The following is a 16,596-nucleotide window of genomic DNA, read 5'->3' as shown; positions in this document are numbered from 1 at the left end:
CCCTTACCTTTATATGAAGTCTTTGCTAAATAATGACCTGCTGATTTTTTGGGAATGTTAACAGTAAAAATCAACCCTTAAAAACACCACTACAAAATTAAATGTAATAAAAATATTTTATTATTTCAAATATATTGCAAAACAATAAATTCAAATCTATAAAGTGAACAGAAGACAAACAAACAAGAAAACGGCCAATAAAAATAAGTCGAGGATTTGTTCGCAAATGATCCTGCAGTTCACCTGTGGAGAGAGAAGTGGTTTCAGAAAGCTCATTAAACACAATTAAAGTGGTATTGCCTCATAACAGCAGATACATACAGTCAAACGCTTCAGGAAAGACGGTCGGCACAGTTACTTCTATTGCTCTCCCTAAACACACACAAAATACCTTTCTTAACCTACACTTAAATATTGTGCTTATTAGCCATGCATTAGTCTAAGGGGCCGTTTACACGACACCGTTTAGCTAAAAAAAGTGAAACAAATCATGCGTTTTGCCCGCTTGTTTACACGACAACAGTGTTTTGGGGTGCCCGAAAAAGCTAAGTTTTGAAAACGGGGTTCAAATTGCACGTTTTTGAAAACGGTCTCCGTGTAAACAACGTCATGCACATGCGTATACCGCGTTCAGTCTAAAGTGTTTCATCGCCATCTACTGGCCTGGCAGTAGAACACAGCGTTTTTAGTCGTTTTCGTGGATCCGTGTGAATGGGGATCGTTGTCTTTACGTGGAAAAACTCACAGGAAAAACTTCTGTTTTAAGCATATCGTTGTCGTGTAAACGTACCCTAAATCCAATCAAACAAGAGCTCCCAGCTCAACTTAAGTCTCATGAACAATTTTCCCCAGTGGCTTGTACCTGTTTGGCATTGGAGGTTTTGGAAGACTTGTTGCGGGGACGGTTTCTCAGGCCACCACTGGCCCCCGGGGGGGTTTTGCAGGAGTCTTCACAGAGCCTGAGGCCTCGCAGAAGCAGACTACCTCCACCGCTGCTCTTCGGAGTATTAGGAATCATGAACACCACAGACTGCCTTTGCTTAGACTGGAGATGAATAGAGTTAGGTGCATGTGTGTGTGTGCATCATATTTGACCCTGGACCACAAAACCAGTCACAAGTCGCACTGGTACATTTGTGGCAATAGCCAACAATACAATGTATGGGTCAAAATTTATGCCAAAAATCATTAGAATATTAAAGTAAAGATAGTGTTCAGTGAAGATATTAAGTAAATTTCGTACCGTAAATATATATTTTTTAAAAATGTTGTGAGTGGATGCAGCACAATCGCGAACATAAATGGAGAAATTTAAAGGCGATTTTCTCGATGTTTAGATATTTTTGCACCCTCAGATTCCAGATTTTCAAATAGTTGCATCTCGGCCAAATATTGGCATATCCTAACAATCAATGGAGAGCTTATTTATTGAGCTTTCATATGATGTATAAATCTCAATTTAAAAAATGTTTTACCCTTGTGACTGGTTTTGTGGTCCAGGGTCACATATATGTGTGCGCACGTGTGTGTGTGTGTGTGTGTGTGTGTGTGTGTGTGTGTGTGTGTGTGTGTGTGTGTGTGTGTGTGTGTGTGTGTGTGTGTGTGTGTGTGTGTGTGTGTGTGTGTGTGTGTGTGTGTGTGTGTGTGTGTGTGTGTGTGTGTGTGTGTGTGTGTGTGTGTGTGTGTGTGTGTGTGTGTGTGTGTGCGCGCGCGTGTGTACATATTTAAAATACCTTACCTGAGAGTTTGAAAGTCTGTTAGCATGCCTGCTCTTAATCGTTGCTTTCCGCGAGATGCAGTTCGCCGACTTCTTCAGCAGAAACAGCACATGGATTACACACTTACACATCATTCAGAATAGATTTACTTAAAGCCTGACATTTGAAAAAAAATTCTATATATACAGTCCCAGTCAAAAGTTTGGAAACACTAATGTTTTTGAAAGAAGTCTCTTATGCTCATCAAGCCTGCAGTTAAAAAACAAAACAAAAAAACAAACAAAAAAACAGTAATATTATGAAATATTTCAATTTAAAATAATGGCTTTTTTAATATACTTTAAAATGTAATTTATTTTTGTGATGCAAAGCTGAATTTTCATCAGCAAGTACTCCAGTCTTTGGTGTCTTATGATCCTTCAGAAATCATTCTAATATGCTGATTTATGATCAATGTTGGAAACAGTTGTGCTGCTTAATATTTTTTTTATAACCTGAGATACTTTTTTCAGGATTATTTGATGAATAAAAAGTTAAAAAGAACTGTATTTATTTAGAATAGAAATCTTTTGTAACAATATACACTACCGTTCAAAAGTTTGGGAACAATATTTTTTTTTTTAAAGAAATTAGTACTTTAATTCAACAAGGATGCGTTAAATTGATAAAAGGTGATGGTAACGATTTATATTGTTAGAATTTTTTTTATTTTGAATAAATGCTGTTTTTATGAATAAATGCTGTTAACGTTTTACTCATCAATGAATCCTGAAAAAAGTATTCCAAAAAAATATATTAAACAGCACAACTGTTTCCATCATTGATAATAACTGAGTATCAAATTATCATATTAGAATGATTTCTGAAGGATCATAAGACACCAAAGACTGGAGTACTTGCTGATGAAAATTCAGCTTTGCATCACAAAAATAAATTACATTTTAAAATATATTAAAAAAGAGAACCATTATTTTAAATTGTAATAATATTTCATAATATTACTGTTTTTTTTGTTTTTGTTTTTTAAACTGCAGGCTTGATGAGCATAAGAGACTTCTTTCAAACACATTGAAAATAGTAATGTTTCCAAACGATCGATCGATAGATAGATAAAAAAAAAAAAAAAGGTTTATTAAACCTTTAGACAATAAGTTTTCATATGTGTTTTTGGTGAGAATCATATTAGATGCATCAGGATCATATAGTATGACAGTAAGAATATTGAGGGAAAAAACACCTACATTTTTAATCAAAGGCCAAAACATGCAGTTTGGAGCAGATGCTAATATTTATATGGACAAAAAGTAAGATGAAATTATGATGCTTGTAATGTAACCCAGACAGCAACATCCTGTTGGCCCAGATCCGGCCCACATCTGGTACGTGAAGAATCCACATGTACCAGATGTACTACACCATGCTGCTGTCAGGGAAATCAATCAGATCTTTATAACAGTATCGCAGACACTTACATAAAATGCATATAAATATCAGTTGTCACTCTGTATCTGCCAATAATGTCTTAAGACATGTAATTGATTTGTATTCTGATCAAAGCTCTGTAGTTTTAAAACATACAATGCAATACAATGATCATTGAGAGATGAAAAAATAAACCTTCCTCTAAAGCCTGATGGATCATATTTGAGACTCATGATTTTTCTAAAAAGTGATATCTGGATAATCAAATATAAACCCAAGTTGCTTCAGTCCAGTAAGTGTGGATCTTGAAATATTACCGACAACATCAAACTTACGGTTATGTTTACTTAATAAACATTTCACAGCAAAAGACTCGTAAATCACGAGCTGATGGTGGACGTTTTACAATTATAATAACAGGCTTCTTACTTGCTAAAAAGTATGAACTATCAATTAGACGACAGAAGGCATGTAGTGGATTGTGTGCAACCGGTTTCCCAGCAAAGTTTTGATCATGCTGAGCCCTTAGAAATGTGTGCATCAAATGGCTTTTTAGGGTTAAAGAAAGCGCATTAAAATGTACCTTTAAAATTCAATAAATGAAGCCATCCAATAACATAAAACATCACATATTCTCGTGCTGTCGTACCTCAGGTGTGTCCGGGACATGCAGATGAAATCCCGACCTCTTCCGAACCTGTGTGTGTGAGAATTCAGTGATTCACGCAAGTGCAAAGCGGCACTGTAACCATTACATACATACTGGAAGTGATCTACAGCAGAACTTATAGTTATAGGGATCGTTAACCCTAACATGAAAATTAAAGGATTAGTTCACTTCAAAATGAAAAATGCGCTACTATTCAGGAAATGGGATTTTTTTTTATTAAGTTAGTATTGTGGCTTCATGTATGGTCAGACACATGCATGTATATTATATATACTTTTAGACTTTCTCTGCATCTCACGTCCTCATTGTCATCGATCATCTTCCTCCACTCTTGCAGACGCTTCTCAGCAAAGACCACCTGAAACAAACACTGTTGCATGTTAAACTAAACTCAAAATAGGGCTGCACAATTAATCGAATTTCTAATCGCGATTACGATTATGGATGCCACGATTACGTAATCGTTCAAAGCCGCGATTACAAAAAAATTAATAAATTAACACACTCTAAAAACTGCTGGGTTGTGTTAACCCAATTTTGGGTCAAATATGGTCTCACCCAACGTTGGGTTAAAAATTCAATTTAAAAATGGACAAACCCAGCCGTTGGTTTACATTTTTAATGTAACCAATGCAATTTGTCCATTTTTAAATTGCATTTTTGATTTTGTCCAAAATGCAATTTGTCCATTTTTAAATTGCATTTTTTAACCCAACGTTGGGTGAGACCATATTTGACCCAAAATTGGGTTAACACAACCCAGCAGTTTTTAGAGTGCACTCTGCGTGCATTTAGAGCATGTTATAAGAGGCGAATCACAACTACTTCAGAAAACCCAGCACAATAGGAACTACCAGGCAGTGACGTATGTGTACGCTCAAATAAAAAGTCTTTCACCTCAGAAAAACGGACGTTCCTGTCATGTCAGCCATTATACACTCTACACACTCTTCAATTGCATGCGCAAATGCGGCGGCGCGCGCTGTGTGTATAAAGTGCAAAGGAAACTACGAGCATGCAACATTGTTACGTTGTAAATTAGTAAGTCACGAAATAAAAGTAAAATACCAATAAATCACGTTACTGGTACGTCGTGTATTAGCTGAGAAGGATTAGCATGCAGGAATGATTTTCATTCTATTCACCAGGAGCAGTTTCCATGTTTCATTAACAGTTCGTGTTAATATTGTGTATTCACCATGGTAACTGTCGTTTCAATATTTACCCCAAAATGCCACTTTATTTTCACTGTTATTTTTTATATTTTTAAATGATTGTGGTGGCTCATACCAACTTTGTATTAACAAAAGCTAGTTTGGGACTGATATATCTAATGTTTATTTCTTAGTAGTCTTTACTATTAGTCATATTCTTACAATTTATGTGTATGTTAAGTAAAGGGGGACAGTGTGTGTTTACAATTTTTAAGTAAACATGTATAATAATGTGTCTATTATTAATTACGATTATCACAATTTACATTGAATATATTCAATGTAAATTGTGATAATCATAATTAATAATCGCAATTACAATTTCAAGGGAATAATCGGCCATTATGATTTTTGTCATAATCGTGCAGCCCTAACTCAAAATGACAGCAGATTCAGTGTAAACCACTTTGGAGATTTTCACCTCCGCCTTCGCCTGGTCTCGTTCCTTCAGAAGAGCCTGGTTTCTACAGCGGTGATGCTGTAACTGCTTGAATATTATCTTCAGCTTCTCCAGGAGCTCCTTATTCTGCAGCTCCCATTGTCCAGCAAGGTTTTTCAGAGCGAGAATGGAGGCGTTTTGTTTTTCCAGCTTGAGCTCCAGTTGAGCATACTTCAGCTGTCGATCCCTCATCGTGGTTTTAAGAGCACTTATTTGAGCGTCCCTCTCTGAGGAAAGAGTTGAAATCTCAGCCTGAAGTTCCCTCACGATCTTCTCAAGCTCCTGAGCTTGTTCTTGGAGGGTTTCTTGATGGCAAAGCTCACGTCGAAGCAACTGGTTCTGGAGAGAGGTCAGGTTTTCCTGCAACACGTTGTGTTTGGTCTCTAAAACAGACATTTCTTCTTGTTTCTGCACTTCATTTTCACTGTACCGGCAGATCTGCTCTTTAAGAGAGGTTACCTCCGCTGACAGAACCAACATTTCCTCTTGTGTTTCTGATGCGGCTGAAGATGCAGAGTGAAGCTCTTGCTGGAGTTTTTTAACAGTCTCCTCATGCTCTTTGCGATTTGATTTGATCAATTCGTTTGTTTCAATATTTTGTTCCTTCACAAGCTTCAGCTCGTGGTCAACAGAGTCATACACGCGCCTCAGATTTCTGATTTCTTCATCTTTTAGGGAAATCTCCTCGGACAGTTCCAGAATGTGAGTTTGAAAGCTCTCGATTTTGTTCAAAGCCTGACAAGAGACAAGTTTGCAAATTAATAAAATTATTAAATTTTTTTTGCATCCTAGCAATTTATACAATAAACCCAATGAAGTGAGATTCACTCAGACTATTAAAGAGAGCAAAATTATAATTTAAACTGAAGAGCAATCCATCTCACAAATGGACACTTTTTTAAAAACAACTTATTAATTTATTAATGGTTTATAGAACTAGATTTTAAAATGTGAATTAAAATGTTTTTAAATATGTTCATTTAATTTTAACGTAATAAAAAAAATACATTTCATTAAATAAAACAAATTAATACATTTAAATTTTAAAACATGAATTAATATAAAGTTTTACATTTATTTTTCATTTAATAAAACTCATAAATCATTTTATTGGAAAAAAACATTTTAATTCATGTTTATTTAATTCATGTTATAACGTTGTTAAAGTAAGAAAACACACAATAATAAACAAAATAATACAACTAGTTTAGTTAAACAGTGTGAAAGTCAATTTAATAATACTAATTTAATGTTTTATTAAATTGACATTTAAAAACGTTTATTATATATATATATATATATATATATAATAACAACATTTTAAAACATGAATTATACAGTTCAAAAATTAAATAAAAAAATAGAAGAATAATTGGACATTTAAAACTGCTTATTTGATTCATGTTTTTAGAAAAAAAAAAAAAAGTTTAACTTGTTAAAGCATTAATTAAACGTTTTTAATATGTTTTTCAATTTGTCCATTTAATTACTGATTTATTTCCATTTTTATGTCTGAACTATTAATTTGATAACTGACTCCTTTTATTTTTAAGCATCACTCCTAGTCCTCCATACTCGCCTCCATGATGGGTCCCAGAACCTCTCCTCTCTCCTGAGACTGAGCTTTCAGGAGCTCATCCTCCAGAACGGAGATCTTTCCCTGAAGGATCTGCACTTTCTCACTCAGACACTCCTGAACGAGGAGAACAGGACGAAGAAAACAATACAGATTAATAAATACCAGTCAGGGAGAGTACAAAGCAATGAAACACAACCTGATTCATTTAATTGAAATGATCTACCCTGTGTGTGACGGCCTCGTTCAACTCGTGCTCGAGAAACTCCTTTCTGCTCCTCCACTCAGCCAGTGATGATTCATGAGCTAACGTGAGTTTTGTAACTTCCTCCTCGGCTCTTGCCAGCTGAGCGAAGGTGTTTCGCACCTGATGAGTCCAGTGTGAGAAAGAAATTAGTTTTAAACAGGGTAGCAAGAAAGAAAGGAAGGGGGGGAAATAAAAGTATCTCACCTGAGCAGCGAAAGTTTGGTTCTCCTCTGTTAGTTCATGCATTTTCTTCTCTTTCTGATAATTTTCGTTTTTTAAATCTAAGCACTGCTTCAAGACCTCATGCACTCTGCGGAGGAGACTGTACAAGGAAAAAAGGTATCATTTTACATTAAGGTCTCATTTGTTAACATTATTTAAAGCATTGACTAACAAACTAACAATAAGCAATATATTTTAGAATTCATAGAACTTTCTTTAGTGTGTGATGTTGCTGTTTGAGCATGACAAATTATTATTATCTATTATCAGTGTCGTCCTCCTTAATAAAAATACATGTTAGAGTGCATTAATGTTTTGTTAACAGATAAAACTTGATTAAAAATTATTAGTAATCATTGAAATTAACTTTAAGATGAATAGATGCTCTAGAAACATTGTTCCTTGTTGGTTCACTTAACTAATGTAGATAACTAACTCATGTTAACAAAATGAAACCTTATTATAAATAAATAAAACTTTCAATTACAGGAAACCCAAATTCGAGCCCACACAGACATGCTTACTCAACCTTAAAGGGGACCTGTTATGCAAAATTGACTTTTACATGCGTGTTGTGTGTAAACCATCGTATAATGATCAAAATCCACCCAATCCTTTTTTTTTTATATTCCCCATAAATCAGTTTATCAAAATGGTCACGTTTTATATACATTCTTTCTGACAATGAAATATGTTTATCTCCTTGCAAGAGCAGACCGTGGAAACACAAGAATATCTCAGCTAAGTGATAAACAGTCTAAATGTTCTGTTGTTGGCTGTATCCATTATTTATGTAAACGCGCTAGACAGATGTGTTTGACCAATGCGCTCGTGTCTTGCACTTTTTACAACGTCTAGTGCAGAAAATTACATTCTAAAAACACAGCGCTCAAGTTAAAGCAGCTAAAGTTTAAACAATTAAACAAATCTCGGATTTTAGACACGAAGACGCATTGTGTGTGAATGGCCCCAAATGGGAGAAATAAGTAAATAAATAAAAATTCTGCAAGGTCCATCTAGAGTGTTTACAAAGAAAAAAAACAAAAGAAAGAAGAGCAAAATATATTCAATCGACGCCATACTGCTTCTCCTGTTTTGTTGTTGCCGGAGTATCTGAGGGCCGGCTCAGCTGTAAAGGCACAGCCCACTTCTGGAAAGGGGGCGGGGAACAGAAGCTCATTTGCATTTAAAGACATGCACAAAAACAGCATTGCTGTGTGCGTCCATATTCGCATAATATCCGTCCTAAATAGTATTCGGAATTAGAATTAGTGTGTCCAAAACCGTAGCGTTGATATTAGTTTTCCAAAGATACACGGATGGTCTACTTTTTCCGATTAGAATCTGAAGTGCAGATCCGTGCACACTTATAACGGCTAATATTGCCCACAACCCATTGCACGTTGGACGAGGATTCAATTAGAACTACAAATACAAATAAAAAGTGTTTAAAAAAAACTACAAACATGGTGGATGTGCGAGTCCGACGGAGAGGTAGAGAGGTTCAGATAAAGGGGTTTGAGTGATTAATTATCAGATTCTGACCTGGAGAAGATATGTTTATTCAATGTTATCGGCATTATATTTAATCTGCAACAGCATTGTGAACTTTTATAAAGATACATTTGGCCATTAACTTTTAAATGAATCTGATGCAAATTGCAAACACGAGGACAGTCTAGGCATGAAAGACCTACGACTGGCAGATCAACGGGCTACTAAATTAAATTGAATGTGGAGGGTTTTAACTGTGACAAGATGATTGACAGGGCAGTGTAAACTGTGGCAGGATGCACGTAACTAAGCGACAGAGCTGTCCGTTAAAGATGGAATTATGAAGAAGAGGTTTGTCCCAAAGCTAGTCTCGAGTAGCCAGAGCTTCAGACTGACGGCAGAAGGTCTGGACTGTATCGCAGCTTTTCTTGCCCAAGAGGACGTTTGACTGACAAGTAACGCAACCAATCAATCGTGACAATAGAATGTCAGACCGGCGTGCATAATAAATTATTCATTCAAGAACGTTGTGCAAGTTTACTACAACAATGGAGCCGCGAACTTCCCATACTTTTGAAAATCCGCCGTTTAATTGGTCCTGGTAAGCTCATTGTCACAGTTGTAAACAACAACGGCTTTCTTCTTCCACAAGGGGTTTTAATACAGTATTTGTTTCCAGGCGGACCGTTAAAGAACGCGACACACACACCTCCTGGACATTCTGTAAATTCAACCAATCAGATCACAACTTCGAAACTCCTGAATTGTTTCCAGAAAAGTGTGCCATATACATGAGACATTCAGCCAACGGTCTGAGGCTGAGACTACCCCAAAGCTAGCCTACTCTTCGGCTACACACTCAAAAGTATGTACTTTCTTCACAAAAACAGTACATATTTTTAGGGCACAGTAAAAGTAGACTAATTTGGACGCAGCACATGAGTCTGCTTCTCCCCAAAAAGGGGCATTTTGGGCATGGTATAATACAGGGATAGGCAACGTCAGTCCTAGAGAGCCGCTGTCCAGCAGAGTTTAGCTCCAACATTCTGGGGACACCTGAGAGTAATATTACATCTTTTAAAAAGGGACATAATAGGTCCCCTTTCCCCTTGTTCCTCACCTCTCGTTCTTCTCCTGCATCTGCAGAAGAGCAGCTGTGTGGTCCTTCTCCAGTTCTCGTTGTTCTCTCAGCATTCGGTCCACCCTGTGCTGCAGCTGGACTATCAGACCCTCTGTGTGCAAAAGAGAGACAGAAATTCAAACAAATTCACACCAGTTTCCTTCATTCACTCCAGACGGCATATAGGATACCTTTTTCTGAGATGATGTTGATCTGATCGTTCAGTTCTTTCTCCAGCTCGTCTCTCACGTCTGCCCCGTGTGCCAGTTCTTTCCGGAGTCTCTTCAACAGTTGTGGCGTGCTCATTTTATCCTGCACTGGAGAGCTGGAGATCAAGAATGTGAGTTAAGTCCCTTTCACAAGGAGCACGACGTGATATGAAGCTAAGCGAATGCAGATGAGCTGAGCTTTCACACTGAACGCGAAATTATTGATTGCCTTCAACTAATTCACGCCTGCACGATTGGTGGCGCTGACCAAGAACACATTTCTCCTCGTGTATGCATCTCGAAGGTCTTCCCATTTGGCTTTAACATCGTCTGCTGCACAACATTCAACAGTAAATCAGGATAAATAAAGTTTGGTACTACACAGAAACCATCATCGAGTGCGTGTAATAACTTCTGACTGCGATCTAAAGTGGATTTTGATTAAATAAAAGGGCAGACTTGTATTATTTGTAGTGTTTTATAATAAACTGAACGCTACACCCGCCTAGTATTTCTTAAGTAAGCATTTCTCATTCTGTTATAAAAATACGCCGAGCCGCATGAAAAACACAGAGACATACAGAACATATCTCGTCGTAATCATATATTCATTTGGTTTCATTCTTCATCTGTAGATTCGTTTATCTCAGTTGTTTATGTACAGAACTCAATGAGGAAATTAACACAACGTCATCATTCAGAAGGGCAGGAGTTATGATCGCATAATTTGATTGACAGCTCTAGAGCGATGGAGCTCTGACCCATTACAGACACGCACGGAAGAAAACAGCACTCTGTACGGGGTTTCAAGCTCTTGAGATCAAATAATTCAGTGGAGAATGAACAGAAATGATAATCTAGATAAAGAACATGTAAGAATAAAACTCTCTTAGACACAAAGGATAAGAACTCAACATCCATTCTTTTCACTACCACTCTCACACTTTTGTGCAACAGCAGCGGCTCGGGTAACCTCAGATCTAATTAGACGGCTTGATCTATTGTTTCGATTCAAGAGTAATCTCGACTTCCAGAATTTTCAATTTTCAATCTTCAATCTTCAAGTCCAGATGACTTCGATTGCTTAATCGCTCTCCGTGTGAAAGGCCCTTTATTCTGGGATTTTACATTCAGTCAACTCTCATCACTCCATTATACAATAGTAGGGGAAAGTATGTGAACCGATGTATTTACAACAAGCTGGATATTATACAGCTATAATGGAGCTCAAATTTCTAATTCACCATGATGCACTTTTTTTTCAGGAGTCTTTGATTAATAGAAAGTTCAAAAGAACAGCATTTATATTGAAACAGAAATATTTTGTAACATTATAAAAATGTCTTTGACACTTTTGATCAATTTAATGGGTCCTTACTGAATAAAAGTTATCATTTCTTTCCTTCAATTAAAAAAAACAAACACTTTTTTAATGGTAGTGTGTGGGGTTTACCACGATATCAGATGATGCAACGCAATGAAGCAAGAAGGGCACCTACTGTACCTGCCCGAGCCGCCGGCCACCGTGCCCAGCTGTTGAATCTGAACTCTGGGTTTTTGGAAGTGGCTGGTGAACGGAGACTCATCATCATCATCAGTGTATAAAGGTGAACAGCAGCTGCTCCCACTGCTGGAGGTGGAGAAGGTCATGACAGCTACAGAGTGAGACAGAGAGAAGGTTAACACACCATTAACTCTTACCGCACTCATTTGTAGGGTTGGGAATCGAAAATCGATTCCAAAATTCTGGAATGGAACACTTGAGGTCAGGAATCAGATACTTAATTTTGATTCCTCTTTTCGATTCCTTTGTGAGCATTTCAATATGACTTTAAAGCATTCAAGCGTGAGACGACTCGCACGCTGTATTCTGTGCTGCAGACACGTGTAACAGTATATTGGATCCGTGCAGCTCTTAAAGGGACAGCAGCCTAACATTCCTGCTGCAGTCTCTAACACTAATCAAACAACAAGTCTAAGAGAAAATTCACTCGTTCTAGACTGAATAACTTGTGTAACTATCTTTGTAAAGTATATTTTATTTATAAAGTGCAGAGTTATTTTACATTTGATTAGTTTCTGTACCTAAAATCTTAAAACACCATTTTAAATCACAGTTCAGTTGTATCTATTTGTTACGATTGCTATTTTTTATTTGTTCTTTTTTTTTTTTTTTAAGTTAAACCACAGGCAAACGTTGCTTGCGTAAGTGTTCTTTACCCCGTTGACTTGTGTTTTATTCAGCTACAATTAAATGTTTTGCAGTAAGACTAAATGTGAATATCTAAGTTTTTTTTTTACCTTATTGGAATCGAATCAGAATCGTTCAAATTAAAACGATACCCAACCCTACTCATTTGTTAATGCCATGCTAGCATTTAACACCAAGTTCATGGTGAAAAACTGGTTTAAACAAAGAGGGGTAAAAAAAAAAATAATAATAATAATAATAATAATAATAAACGTTTACATTTAAATGGACTGATTTTCATTCGAAAAACATTTGAAGGGTAGTGTATAAGCAGAAATAAAGATTAACCACTACAATTCAATAAGCTGTACTTTCCCTTAGCAAATGTGATAGTGTGGCTACTTACAGGCTTTGGTGAGGAACTTGTTTAGGTCATCGTCTAAAGACAGACCATCAGCATCATCTTCAACAAAATGAAACATGGACGCGATCATCAACTGATACAGAAAGACAGAGCAAGAGGGTGAGTTCAGAAAATCCACAGACGTCACAAACTGTCGTCAGTATTGAACACTCACCCCTGTCTTTGTGTCCAAAGGTACCATGTTGTACTTTTTAAAACCGCAGTAACACAGAACAAGCACCACCTGTGCGCGCACACACACACACACACACACACACACAGCACATGGAAAAAACATTTTCAGTGTTTAGGTTAAAAAAAAAACTAACTTTAAAAACACATTCAGAGTTAATGGCTTTCATGTTTTTGAATAAAACACTTATATGAATAAGAATAGTTATGTCTTGAATACAAGCAAGAACACCATTTTTTTAAACGTTTCCAAACGAAGGTAAAATAATGTATCATCATGAGGAGTTCTTGGGATTTATAATATTTAAGAAAATTTCTGACTTTGCCACACAGTTATGAGGCCAACTAAATGTCTTTACTGTTCCTACAGTTCAAACATTGAAGCACAGTGCTAACAACACCACGGTCATGAGTTCGATTCCCAGCACATGCATGAACTGATCAAATATATACTGTGAATGCAAGAACAGAACATTTTTGATTTGCAAAAAAAAAATTCAGAAACTGACACCATGTTCATTTGTGAATTGCATTTTTAATGCATTATAATATTAAACGTATTATAATGCATTATAAAAAAGTGTCACATCATTGACAAAATCATAAACAAAGAATAGCAACTATGAATTTCTTATTCAGAGCACAACACAACAAACCTTTGCAATCTGAAGCTCCAGCTCGACTCCCTGACTGATCTTCTGGAGCATGAGGGACGCCTGTCTCCGGCTGAACTGGAAGTCGTCTGCATGTAGAAGGAAATAAAGGTAAGCAGTAGTTTATGCAAACGCACGTGTGTGTGGAACCATCGCACAGGGAGCCCGATCGCTCAACAGGCCCTGTCGGCAGGAACCAGCATCTCTCTGTGTGGCGTCCGGGACTGCGGCACTGCTCGGCTCTGCAGACACTCTGGGACAAACCACAGTCTGAACATTCATGGTGACGGGACCTGGGATCGAACCTGCAACCTTTCCATCCACAGTCCTAGTCCTAATCCACTAAGCCACTGCTACTGTTACACCTTCAAATTGGTATGAGTTGTTATATCAGTGTCACTGTTTCTGAACTCCCTGAAACGCCTCCATTGTGGTTTTGAGTTTCTTTCGGGAACAAACACTTCACAATATTCCTCATTTAAATAATTAATATGCAGAATAAAGGGGCGGAGCCTGGTTGAGTTAGTCAGTAGTGTGTTGAAACTGGTGGTTATGATAAGGGGAGGGACATTTCCAAAACACACTCGCAGTGCTTGACCAATCACAACACACTGATATAGCCGACCAATCAGAGCACAGCGTGCTTTCAGAAGGAGGGGCTTCATAGAGACAGGAACTAAACAGAGCGTTTCTGACAGACTGGGAAGAGAGGAGCTGCAACTATGGAGAATATGGGGAAATGAATGTGTTTTTTTTCCCCATTAAAGCATTAATCATAAAACCTGTTCTAGTAGACCTAAAGGGCATATTATGTCCTCTTTAAAAGACTGGACTGACAAGTTTGGATTTGCTACTCACCCTGCAGTATGCTGAAGAGCATTTCCATCATATTAGGAGCTGGTGACTCAAATAAATCATCACAGGACTCTTTCCCTCGTCTACAGAACAAGATGACACACATTAACCAATACATTTAAATTCTCTCATTTAGCATGTTTCTATCCTATAATTTTCATATATGCAAAAGCCTCTAAGTGCCATCTGAAATTTTCTAAAATTAGCATTTTTATCAAGCTCGTATATTTAGGTTCAGTCATTTCACTTTAATGACAATTAATAGGTAATTTTACTGAACATAAACATGCAAGCTTGATAGAAATTATCATTCTAGAAGAAAATATCAGATAGATAGATAGATAGATAGATAGATAGATAGATAGATAGATAGATAGATAGATAGATAGATAGATTCAGAAATGCCTCAAATCAAGGAGATTAACCAACTAGGCCTAAGTAACGAAAAGGCATTTCTATAGTAACACAGCTCACACTTTGTAGGCAAGCTTAAGGAGTCGATGACCGTCCATCATCTGGGTGATTTTGTTAATAGGCTCCTCAGGACAGAGACTGTTGATCTGTCATAAGAACATCAGTCACTGTAAACATCTTCAAATGTCATGTGGTGCGACACATGAAATATGACGGAGTCAACTTACCCATGACAAAAGTGCTGCCTCCTTAATGCCATTCAACTCCATGATGGACACTACAAATAGACAATACAATCACACAGAATGTGGATTTATGTGAATGAATATCTACGGTGGCCTATAGAGCTCACATGCAAATAGAAAAAAACAACAGCAAATAAAGACAACATTTTCATCAGTTTGACAACATGTGCTGCAAATACTCACAACAAGTCAATGACCTGAAATGTGAGGGGCTTTTTAAAACTTATTTTAACATCCTGATCGTATGTACCTTTGTACCTTGTATTTGCATCACGTTTCTGTATGTGGTTGCGTTGTGAGTATTTTCTGCACATGTTGTCAAACATCAAATCAGATGTTTTCTTAATTTGCTGGTATTTTGTTTCTGTTTGCTTGAGTTTTCTTCAGTTTCAGCTCTCTCGGACACCGTATATATATATATATATATATATATATATATATATATATATATATATATATATATATATATATATATATATATATATTTATTTATTAATTAGTCAAAAGTAGTACTGTTCCCTAACAATTAAAATACACTAAGTTATATGTTGTGACAAAACAATTTGTTAGGCACATACAAATCCTTAATATTGAAAACAGCAATTGTAACTCCAAATTTTAAATATGTTGGGTATTAAAACGTTTTACCTCCTTAAAATGTAAAAGGCGAACGTATGACAGAGTTTCAAAAGCTTCAGAAACGCGCAGACACAGATGGTTTGGTTTATCTCTGATGTTTCAACGAACAATGCCAGAAGAAATTTCGTCATGAAATAATCAATACAGGTGGGTGTAATTATATGAATCAGTGAACAAGAGTTATGTTTTACCGTATTTGTTTGACTAAACACTCGTCCACAACTTTTTAACAAAACTTATTACGACGCAGTTCAATGGTCATTTAAATATGTGATGACGCAAGACTCAGTCCTATATGCTCATTGGCTATCATAAATTACGTGGCCAAAGGAAACACTCCCTTTCCGAAACGGCGCAAGTTGTAGTAGAAATCAACGCTGCTAAAGTTTATATATTCATATTTCAATTTGAATTAACATAAAATTATAAACCAGGCAAAGTAAGGATAGTAAATAAATAGAAAAATAAACCACAGACAGCATCCCTTACCTGTGGGCACGGTTAAAAAACTCAATTTAGTTGTAATATCAACCTCAAATTTGGGACAACTTGGTTCGATACATTTTTGCATTTCTAGCAATGTTAAAGTGCAACCTTATTTTGTTAAATTTATATTTTGCACATCATGCATGCATTTTCTAATGCTTAATGTAAAAGTTGTTTCTAATCTTCC

General features: G+C 36.6%; 1 protein-coding gene across 3 annotated transcripts; it reads right to left on the bottom strand.

Moving 5' to 3' along the window:
- Positions 1 to 102: 102 nt before the first annotated feature.
- LOC311297180 (uncharacterized protein) lies at positions 103 to 16,078 on the bottom strand. Of its 3 annotated transcripts, XM_084419370.1 has the most exons (20): positions 15,933 to 16,078; positions 15,267 to 15,316; positions 15,100 to 15,185; positions 14,629 to 14,708; positions 13,774 to 13,859; positions 13,101 to 13,169; positions 12,929 to 13,019; positions 11,836 to 11,986; positions 10,314 to 10,447; positions 10,123 to 10,234; positions 7,491 to 7,608; positions 7,266 to 7,406; positions 7,043 to 7,156; positions 5,446 to 6,198; positions 4,085 to 4,168; positions 3,790 to 3,837; positions 1,739 to 1,810; positions 863 to 1,045; positions 322 to 372; positions 103 to 243 (listed from the first exon to the last, which is right to left on the bottom strand). In XM_084419370.1, the coding sequence occupies exons 2-19, from the start codon at positions 15,306 to 15,308 to the stop codon at positions 361 to 363; spliced, it is 2,376 nt and encodes a 791-aa protein (XP_084275496.1). In that variant the 5' UTR covers positions 15,309 to 15,316; positions 15,933 to 16,078; the 3' UTR covers positions 103 to 243; positions 322 to 360. The 3 variants fall into 3 exon arrangements, with proteins under 3 accessions (XP_084275496.1, XP_084275494.1, XP_084275495.1); XM_084419368.1 differs by lacking the exon at positions 322 to 372; XM_084419369.1 differs by lacking the exon at positions 322 to 372 and having other exon boundaries at positions 1,739 to 1,807.
- Positions 16,079 to 16,596: the final 518 nt, after the last annotated feature.

Source organism: Rutilus rutilus (genome assembly GCF_951802725.1).
Source record: "Rutilus rutilus genome assembly, chromosome: 9".
NCBI classification, from domain to species: Eukaryota; Metazoa; Chordata; class Actinopteri; order Cypriniformes; family Leuciscidae; genus Rutilus; species Rutilus rutilus.
The sequence above is the reverse complement of the archived record's forward strand: the minus strand, read 5'-3'. Positions and strand labels throughout refer to the sequence as shown.